The following is a 10,114-nucleotide window of genomic DNA, read 5'->3' on the forward strand; positions in this document are numbered from 1 at the left end:
AAGCACTAAGTAGTGTGTCCATTTCTTCCAGGAAGTCTCCTAGGTGACCAGGAGGGCGGTAGACAACAATGATAACAAGGCTGATTGGAGATGTGACTGAAATGGCATGGAATTCAAAAGAGGAGGTGGTTAAATTAGACAATAGGAGAGGTGTAAAGCACCATCTCTTTGACAACATTAAATGTGTACCACCACCCCTGCCCGTTTCTCGTGGTGATTGAAAGAAAGCATAATAAAGCAGGATAAAGCAGCTGGTGTAGCAGTGTTCTGTGGGGATATCCAGGTTTCTGTTAGTGCAAGAAAATCAAAGTAGTAATGGGAAGTAAATGCAGAGATAAAATCAGCTTTCTTTACAGCAGACTGGCAATTCCAGAGCCCACCTACCACCACTGTTTGAGACTTACACAACAGAGGAGGGTAGTTGAGGTTGCTGGGGTAGTGGCCTCTTCTCTGTGGACAAGAGCGTCTGCGACAATAGGAATTGAGTACAGAGATGGGTTTGAGGCACATACATGCAGTCAACCAAGAGTGAGATTTAAAATATGGTAGAATACATCAAACAGTACTAGATACACTTATGTTACAATGTGGAGTAAACCCTGCCCACCATTCACACCTTAAGGGAGACTGAAACTACTGCTGGTTAATCTGCTGAGAGAACAACTAAGCAAGGACCAACATCAGATTAACAATGGTATAGAATATAACAAAATTCAAATCACACTACTCTAGAACAAAGTGAGTTAAGCAGATAGTACACAAAAGTCAGAAACCTACTTTACCAGAAGACAATATATTCAAATGAAGAGAGTTAAAGCACACATGTATGGAGCTCTCACTGTGTTGCAATTGTTCTTGACTTAAATGTTAGTTTGTTTACAGGTTCGATTTCTGCCTTTTTTGTCTGCGTGTAAAGTTTCCATGTTCTCTGTGGGTTTCCTCTTAGTACTCCGTTAGTGGAAAGACATGCACTGCCAGCTCTAAATTATCTGTAATGTGTGAATGGGTGTGTGATGTGTGATTATGCCCTACGACCAACTGACTCCCTGTACAGGATGTCCCCCGAGTCCCTGAGATATGCTTATGCTTTTCTGCATCAGGATAAGAACTACAGAAAATGGATGGATGGTTGGAATGTGTTATAAATTGCAAATATACAACATGGAGGACATGAGCTGTTAAGAAAGGTAGCCAAAGTGTTTCTGCCGCCGTCTAGTGGCCAAGAGCGGTACATATTTAAAACCCACCCACGCCCATGTAAATAAACAAAGAATCTATTTTTACAATAAAAAAGTGGCTGTTTTTTCAGCAGTTGCCTTTTCGATTTCCTTATGCCCTATATCTAAATATATCTCCCATTGTTTTAAATCTATGTTACAAACATTTACAGACGATACTGAATGATAGAAGTTTAAGAGAAGTTAAGAAAGGTGTGTTGTCCACCACTGCACTGGCATATCATCAGAATCCCACCTGAATTGCTGACAAGAAACTGTACATTTGCTATTGCAGGTGTCTGGTTCCTGAAATTCCAGGCTGAAAAGTTTTCATAACATTCCTACTACTAAACATAATGCACTCACCTGAGGCAGGACGTTGATGACACACTGTGCGGGCAGGTGAGATACGATGCGTGCGACCATCTCCCATGGCAGAGACAGTAAGCCGGAAGGGGAAAGACTCGTCTCAGTGGTACCATCACAATGCCGCAAGTTTGACCTGTGAACATGTCACAACTATAACAGCCAACATATGTAGAATGCCCTTTAAATGCACTGTGATCGGGATGAAAGATCATGATCTGCTAAAAGATATCAAACAACCCCTAAGCACTGACACGGCTGGTCAGGTGTCAGCGGACAGAGCAGTACAGGACAGATTCATAAGTAAATGGATGCAGTAAAGTTAATGATACTCACCCTAGCTGTGTGGAGGCAGGAGTGTCACTATTGTCGAGACACTGCACTTCTTCTAAACACACTTCACCTCTTCCTCTCTCCTCCTTCTCCTCATTCTCTGTACCTTTCACCTGCTGCATCGACATGCACGCCACTTCCAGCTGAAAGCATCATGGAAAAGAAACAGTGACTTTGTTGCCTTTCAAGAAGCTTTTATTGTCATTTCAACCATAAATATCTGACGCAGTACATAGTGACATGAAGCAATGTTTCTCCAGGACCGAGGGAGAAAGAGAGAGAGAGAGAGAGAGAGAGAGAGAGAGAGAGAGAGAGAGAGAGAGAGAGAGAGAGGGTGAGAAAGGAAGAGATAGAAAGAGATAGAGAGAGACAGAGAGAAAGAGAGACAGAGAATGATATTTAGAGAGAGAGAGAGAGAGAGAGAGAGAGAGAGAGAGACAGACAGACAGAGAGACACAGACAGACAGAGAGAGAGAGAGAGTGAGAGACAGACAGACAGAGACTATTGTGTATTTCCTTATCAGCTCTCTTTATCGGAGCTATCAGCAACTCCGATGCTCAGAACTACTTAGCTATATTTAGCTATATTTTCTATAAACAAGTCTAACTTAGCTGTTACTTACCAAATTATTCCCCAAATTACCTCATGAATATTCTCTTTTCTCTTTCTCATGAAACCTTTATGGTGTCAGATAGAATCAATAACCTGCCTCTCTGGCTGGCAACTGAAGAATGACGTCACCCCCTGACGTCATTGTATTACAGTTAATATCATGTCAGTTATTACTTCACTGTTAAGGCTATATAACGCCACAGACATAAAAACCAGTAGGATTTTAGTTTATCGGGAAAGTAAAGTCGGTTAGCACATATAAAGACCTACTTAGCGAAACAGTTATTTTAGCCAACAGCTGTTTGAACTCCTAACAACAGTTCGAAGTCTGTTTTATTTCTGGCGCACAATATTTTCGTCAGGACACGATGCGTCGCTATGATACTAAGATAGCTATGATATTAAGTCTCTTAAAAAGAGTTGAGTTTTATATTTTATCTTACGGAAATTTTTAATATTTGATGCTATTAAAATGCATATGTAAAATATAACGCTAATTAAAAAAATATGGAAAATTATTTGAATGATTTTCGTATCCTCAGACCTTTAACTGAGGGCTAGTACTTCATCAAAATACAGAACTTTTATTTTGAAAGTTTTAAGGCTGTACTTCAAATGCCAATTAACGCACTATATAGGGTGTAAACTCGTAGATATCTATGGTGTAAACTAATGGCTTCTACGCCCTACTTAGCGTGCACTACGTTAAATAACAAGTCGTTTGGAAAGCGACTTAAGTGTCCATTTTGAAAAAAATGTCACAGTTGCTGCTTTCGTGTCGCGACCCTCAGGTTAGTTGTGTGTGAGTTCATATGCAGTCTTAAGTAGATTTATGTGAATTAAAGGTGTGTGTGTGTGTGTCATATGTATGTTGTGTATAAATCACTCGACTCTTTTAATAGTTAAACTTCCTTAGACACACTTAAGAGTCCACCCTGAAACACATAAAACACATTTAGTTTGAAAGACATGTAACAGTGTGTTGTTTGTTATTGTTATCTTCTTAATTCCCCCCTGAGATATTAGAGTTTGTCTACTACTTTATGTCCTATAACAAGAAGAAAGCTGAATCTTATTGAATAAACAATCTTTTACACTCTCCGTCTTCTACTGGCCTTTAATAAAGTATTAATATAAGAACATTGGAGAGTAAACAATCAACTCAAACCGATTTGTGCTGAGTTACAACAGAGACTAGAGATGAGAGAGCTGGAGAGACTAAAGCACTAAAGTGCTGCCGCATTTCTTCATGTACAGTAGATGGATTAATGGACAGTTTAATGTAGAGAAAATTAACTAGTTAATGATAGAATCTTAATCTAACAAGTCAAACAAATGAAAGATGGCTAATAAGCTTTAAGCAAAATAAAACTCGGATGCCACTGAAGATCACGCATTAATAATTAACATTGTTATGCACAGTATTTGTCTTCAGTCCTTCAGGGTTGAGGATTTGATTCCTGCCTCTTCCTGTGTGGAGGATGCTTAAGGGGTTTCTCCAGATACTCTGGTTTCCTCCCCCACTCTATACACATGTGCTGTAGGCAGATTGAGCATCTTTAAATTGTCTCTTGTGTCTGAATCGTTGTATAGGCATCTGTGCTGTGGGTCGGCACCCCGTCCAGTGCTTCCTGTGACCCTGTGTGTAGGTGGTAGAGCAAATGGATACAAGGATGAGCAGTAATGTTGGCAGTAATGTTTATTTTATTTAGGACTTTAAAACAAGGTTTTCTTCAGCCATGAAGATGTTCACGTTTTTATGTTTACTGAGAGCTTGACAATTACTCCATGAGCTGAGTTACAGGAAACTTGACATCTCCTGCTGGCGTCATAAACTCATAGAGAGTTGTACAACTGACCGTAGGAGACCATTTCTGCTCTAAGAGCATTTAAATAAATAATACCAGTTTGACCAGACAGTTTGATCTTTCGTTTAACAAAATTAACGTGTCTTTAATAATGTTTTATTAAAGCTACTCTACATTTACACTGGTTTTCTGTGTATTTACTGAGACTTCTTTTTTGTTTCTAAATAGGCATGGAGGATGAGACCCAGGAAGAGATTCTGTCCCAGTTTAAAGAGAAGAGGTTTGGGGGATGGGGTCTTTTGCAGCTGACGGCAGGGACAGGACTGGCGGTCTATGCCATGTGGGCAGGGATTCTGATGCCTGGGTTTCGCAGAGTGCCTCTGAAACTACAGGTTAGTTTAGGAGAGTAGCAGCATAAATAAAATTGAAAGTCATCACAGTAACACATCACATAACTCATCACACATTTATTTTTGTGTTCATTTAGGTGCCTTACATACCAGCCAGTAAACGGCAAGTGTGTAGTGTTATGACGCTGCTAAAGGGCCGCTCTGGAAGTCTTGCTGACTTGGGCTCAGGGGACGGTAGGATAGTAAGTCGGTATTTTGTTATTTGTCATTATGGGGTGCCTCAATGGTTAAAGCTCTGATCAGAAGGTCGGGGATTCAAGCCCCAGCACTGCCAAGCTGCCACTGTAGGACCCTTGAGCAAGGCTCTTAACCCTATCTGCTCCAGGGACACTGTATCATGTCACGTCTGCCCCCATACTCTGACTATAACTTCCTAACTTCCTAACAAGCTGGTTCATGCAAAGAAAAGAATTTCAGTGTTCAGTAATATGTGATAAATAAAGGATTCTTCTAATGGTTGCTTGAGAGCAGGAATTGTGTGCCTGGAATTACATGCATGTACATTTTCAAGGCTGGATATACTTTTCTACACTGACATTTCTGCCATTTTTTATGTAAAAATACTTAGTGAAATACAATATTATGAGCAGCTGAGTGTTAAAGGAGCAGTTTGTAATGATTAGAGCTCTCTTTTGCCTGTCAGGTTAACTGCCTGTGCAATGAAATGCCCTCTGTTTTTACCCCAACTTAACATGCTGCTGTTATTTACAGTCGACTTGACCTCCTTTATGAACGTGTGCTTTGTCAGAGCATTTATAGCTCATAAAAAAAGATACTTTAACCCACACGTTAACAGCTACAGGTCTGAGTGGCTGTTGTTATTGTGAACTTTAAACATTCATGCCATAATTTAGACTAAAGCTGCAGTACAGCTGATAACAGCATACAATACAGAGTAGCTTAACAGCAACGTTAGGCAGCTACTGTAATGTTAACTTTAATGTTCATGACAACCTTCTCAAAAAAGTGACTAGAATGAGCAATGTTATATATGTTATAGGTATATAGTTTGTATGTCTAACTAATCTTAGCAGCTTTGTTGTAAAAGGTGGAGGTACAATATGATGTTAGGGGGATATATGTGACAGAGTATTATACGACAGAGCAATTGAGGGTTGAGGGCCTTGCTCAGTGGCTCAGCAGTGGTGGCTTGATTGACCTGGGGTTTGAGCTCACAACCTTCCGATCTATAAGCCAACTATTATCCACTGAACTATCAATATCAAAGTGAAATCAAAGTCAAGAAGCTTTGTCATTTCATCCATAAATAGCTGACGCAGTACATAGTAACATGAAGCAATGTTTCTCCAGGACCGAGGTGCAATATAAACTAACACAGAGCTAAGGAACTATAATAAGATCTATATATATATATATATATATATATATATATATATATATATATATATATATATATATATATATATATATATATATATAAACTTATAGAAAACTTATATAAACTTATATAAAACTTATATATAAACTTCCTGTTTCTCTCGTGTTGTTGCTGTTGTGACACCAAAATTTCCCTTTGGGGATTAATCTTACTTTCTCTCTCTCTGTATTTATTATATGTATTTGTGTGTATCAATCTTATCTATTGATCTATCATTTTGTCTGTTTATATATCCAAAACCCATACTCATAAACTCATTTAAAATAGAGAAGAGAAACTGTTCACAGTGTGAGTGGTTGTGTTCAATTGCTGACCCTGGTAGCTGAGAAGATTCCTCCATGTTACAGAGTTGTGTAGGTGTTTTTAGTGGACTTTACTGGTTGTAAACTGGGAATTACACACTGCAAATTCACCTCAAACCCAGCACATGAGGAAAAAGGAAGCAGGGATGAGTGTTCTATGGATAGGGCTCATTTCTAGGCTAGAAAAAGTAAAGAGAGACATTGAAGTCCATTGCATGGCAGTATTATAATCCATTGCAGGTTTGCTTTCCTTATAAACCAGAAAGAAAGAAAGAAAGATAAGCAGATAACAGGTTTCATTGTTCTTTATCCCTCTTATCCAAATTAGTGTTCATTCAGTCCTTTTGCTCAGTGGTACAGGTGAAGCCTTTCAGTTAATTCTGCTTGCTAAACAAAAATGATTTGTTCGAATGTCTTCTTCACTCTTGCATATTGAGAAAACTTTCTGTCTCAGCTACAAACCACAGAATTGCTTGACGCTTGAAACAGGAAATAATGTAGCGGAAGTTCAACCAATAACATTATCTGGCATCAAGCCTTCAAAGCAGAGAATTTTTAATACACTGTCCATGTTCCCCCTAACCGCAGTAAAAAAAAAAGGTAGCGAGCACCACAGAGAGTGGCTATGTGATGTAGCCCCCTTTCCTACTTTCACTTTTTGTTTTTATTTACTTTGATTTTTTTATAACTTTGCACCACTACAGTAGATGGTAACTTGTATTTATTGTGTAAGAAGGATTTCTCTTTTCATAATAATTTGCAAGACAAAGGACACCATGACTCATTCACTCACTCTTTCTCACACACACACACACACACACACACAAACAGTTAATTGTCCTGCCACAGAAATTGTATTGTTTGTTTATATTTTTTTGGTATTATTTCTATTTATCTTGCGCTATTTTTATTTTACACTGTTTTTTCTGTATAGGTTTTCTATGATATCTTACTTTTGCTACTGTGTCAACTTTAATATCCCTTATAAAAATCTCATAGGGTTTATGTTTTCTTATAGCAAAGGAAAAGAGTGACAGTACATATAGGCATACTTTCAGGATAGTAAAGTCCTTTCCTTCACATATCCCAGCATGTTGACATTTCCAGAGCAGAGAAGGCCCAACAGTTGCAGCTTGGCTCACAGCCTTCTGGTCTGTTGGCCAAAACATTAACCTTTCATGTTTCACTACTGAACTAGTAAACATGGTGTTTCCAAATTTACAGTGCACATATGTTTTGTATATAAATTTACATGAACTGCTACATTATTGCAATGCTTGTGTCTCTAGGTCTTAGAAGCGAGTCGACAGGGTTTCTCTCCTGCCGTGGGTTACGAGTTGAACCCATGGCTTCTTCGCCTCTCGAGATTTCATGCTTGGAGAACTGGTCATTATGGGAAAGTCTCCTACCAGAGGGAGGACCTGTGGAAGGTGGGGTGTTTAACTGTTCATGCCGCAAAAGAATCTCGGTTCTGTTTCTGCTGTAGAGATCGATTGAAGAAATCATATTTTGTTTGTATGCTATATTTTCAGGTTAATCTTTCAAGCTATGAGAACATCACAGTGTTCTTAGCTCCAAGTGTGGTAAGTGTTTAGTGATTTTCATGGACAATGATACATGCACACAGACACATATTGTTAGAAACAAAAATATTTGCATAAAGTATTTTACTGATTGCATCACCTGCCTTTAGCTTGAGCCTTTGCAAAAGAAGCTGCTAGCTGAGCTCCATGAAGATGCCGTGATTGTTGCTGGACGCTTTCCCTTCCCTAATTGGACACCATGCAGGACAGAAGGGGACGGTATGGACAGAGCTTGGGCCTACCACATAAAAGCTCTCAGAAAACACCACCTGCCACCAAAGGTCATCAGTTCAGCTGAGCATACCAGCTGATCTAGGAGTCATGTGACTTATTTTAAAAACATTTTAGAGACTGTAAAGGGTCTTTCCAGCCCTGCTCTTTTAGTGATAGTTATGATGGTTTTTACTTGACAGTTTTATTTCTGCATACTGTTGTAAACTTTACAATATTCACTGCTGCTTACTGTTCACACTTGCTTGTAACACTAATACATTCAGAAACGTTCGGGATGATGCAGGATGCCATACACCCTTGTTGATCTTCTGGTCATGTGACTGGCTGGTTGATGGTATCTACATTTCACACTCAATGACCGGTTTATTATTTGCTCCTCCTTTTAGTAGACTTCCTGTCAGTCTACACTGTGCAAATAATGTCTATCCAATATTAGTATTATTGTGGTCAATTGTCACTATTGACGTACACAAATTGTTTATAGTGAAAGATAGGCTATAGTTATGCCTGGTATAGTATATTATATAGTATATGCCTGATAAAAATGACCAGTGAATGTAGGTCTAAGCTAAGTAGATGTAATAAGGTAGCTACTAAATGTATAATATTCAAGTGTTTTTATTTACATTTATAGTTCAATTTTCATTTCATGGCAAATAATTCAATTCAAGTTTATTTGTATAGCGCTTTTAGCAATGGATATTGTCCCAAAGCAGCTTTACAGAACTTAAGAAACATAATACATAAAAAAAGTAGTATAATACAGTGTATAAGTAATACATGCCTGTCAGCATACCTATAGGGAAACAGTACTTCAGTTATTTCAGGCAGATTTACTGATAAACCACATTCGCCGGAAGTGTTACTCTGGAAATCTGCATTTTTCAAAATTACTCTTTGTGCCTGAACGTGTGTATGAAGTCTTTTTGAAGCTCCCAGGTTACTTCCTGCTTCTCTGTGTGACCTAATTCAACTCACACATGCTTAAAAGAATAAATTAATGTATATGACTCTACTTTTTGTAGTTATTTTTTGTCGTATAGAGTTTGTTATTTTAGATATCTTCATGTGAATTTTGTAAATGTTAAATAGATAAATGAGCTAAATGGCGATGTCATGAGAAATTGTGTAAAAGAAGAATGTCTACATTGTGCCATATTCATGCACAAGGCTGATGAAATATGGGTGCCACTACCTGTGATGTAAAGATGCCTCATCAGTTTACTAATCTACCGGAACAGTATATCTGTGGTAGAGGTTTATATCCACCATGTCTGGTATGAGAATGTGAGGAATTAATACAACACTGTCAGTTAATTAATGCTGAAAAATCGAGCTTTGTCTGACTAGCTACCAAGACATAGTAAGAGCTGGTCAATCTTGAACATACAGTATCTGTAATCCGCCCATAGTATTATGCCAAATTAATTAGATGTCTGTGTGTTGTCTTTTTTTTTTTTTTTTTACATGCAGGAAAACTATATGATGTCTTCCTAGTATGGAAGTAAATGTAGACTTCTTGTTCAAAGGTATTACATTAAATAACAAATTAATAATCCTCTTTTGGGGGAATGTTACTAGTGCTGGCAAATCACTGAACACTGGCAGGGCTGCTATGGAAGGTGCTTCTTGGTACAACATTGTTTCTCTGGTAAGGTTTTGTATTCTTATTGTCATTAAAGGTGACATGTACAGACTCTTTGTCATAGTCCCACTGTTTGCGTTCTGTCTTTAGGCTTTTAAACATAATTACAGCAGCTGTGTCTAAGTGTTTTGTGTTGTTGTATGAAGTACAGTTACAGGGCGTTTGATTTTGCCACACGTCCTGATGCGGCCGGTTTCATCCGGC

The 10,114-nt window shown here is 38.4% G+C and overlaps 2 protein-coding genes across 5 annotated transcripts in view; one reads left to right on the top strand and one right to left on the bottom strand.

Annotated features, from left to right (window-relative positions):
• The window catches only part of fbxw9 (F-box and WD repeat domain containing 9), a 12,135-nt gene extending 9,170 nt beyond the window's left edge, over positions 1–2,965 (bottom strand). Inside the window, exons 1-3 of one of the 3 annotated variants that reach the window (XM_027141705.2) lie at positions 2,560–2,965; positions 1,920–2,059; positions 1,584–1,719 (exon numbers count right to left, since the gene is read on the bottom strand). In XM_027141705.2, the coding sequence (XP_026997506.2) occupies positions 1,584–1,719; positions 1,920–2,059; positions 2,560–2,589 (306 nt within the window). In that variant the 5' untranslated portion in view covers positions 2,590–2,965. Of the gene's footprint in view, positions 1–1,583; positions 1,720–1,919; positions 2,060–2,539 lie in introns of all 3 variants that reach the window. The other 2 variants (XM_047800571.1, XM_047800572.1) reach the window with 2 other exon arrangements.
• A 200-nt stretch (positions 2,966–3,165) lies between these two features.
• Positions 3,166–9,280, top strand: antkmt (adenine nucleotide translocase lysine methyltransferase). Of its 2 annotated transcripts, XM_027141707.2 has the most exons (6): positions 3,167–3,320; positions 4,566–4,729; positions 4,825–4,929; positions 7,738–7,878; positions 7,981–8,031; positions 8,142–9,280. In XM_027141707.2, the coding sequence occupies exons 2-6, from the start codon at positions 4,568–4,570 to the stop codon at positions 8,340–8,342; spliced, it is 660 nt and encodes a 219-aa protein (XP_026997508.1). In that variant the 5' UTR covers positions 3,167–3,320; positions 4,566–4,567; the 3' UTR covers positions 8,343–9,280. The 2 variants fall into 2 exon arrangements, with proteins under 2 accessions (XP_047656531.1, XP_026997508.1); XM_047800575.1 differs by lacking the exon at positions 4,825–4,929 and having other exon boundaries at positions 3,166–3,320.
• The last annotated feature ends 834 nt before the right edge of the window (positions 9,281–10,114 follow it).

Source organism: Tachysurus fulvidraco, chromosome 15 (assembly GCF_022655615.1).
Source record: "Tachysurus fulvidraco isolate hzauxx_2018 chromosome 15, HZAU_PFXX_2.0, whole genome shotgun sequence".
Classification (NCBI taxonomy): Eukaryota; Metazoa; Chordata; class Actinopteri; order Siluriformes; family Bagridae; genus Tachysurus; species Tachysurus fulvidraco.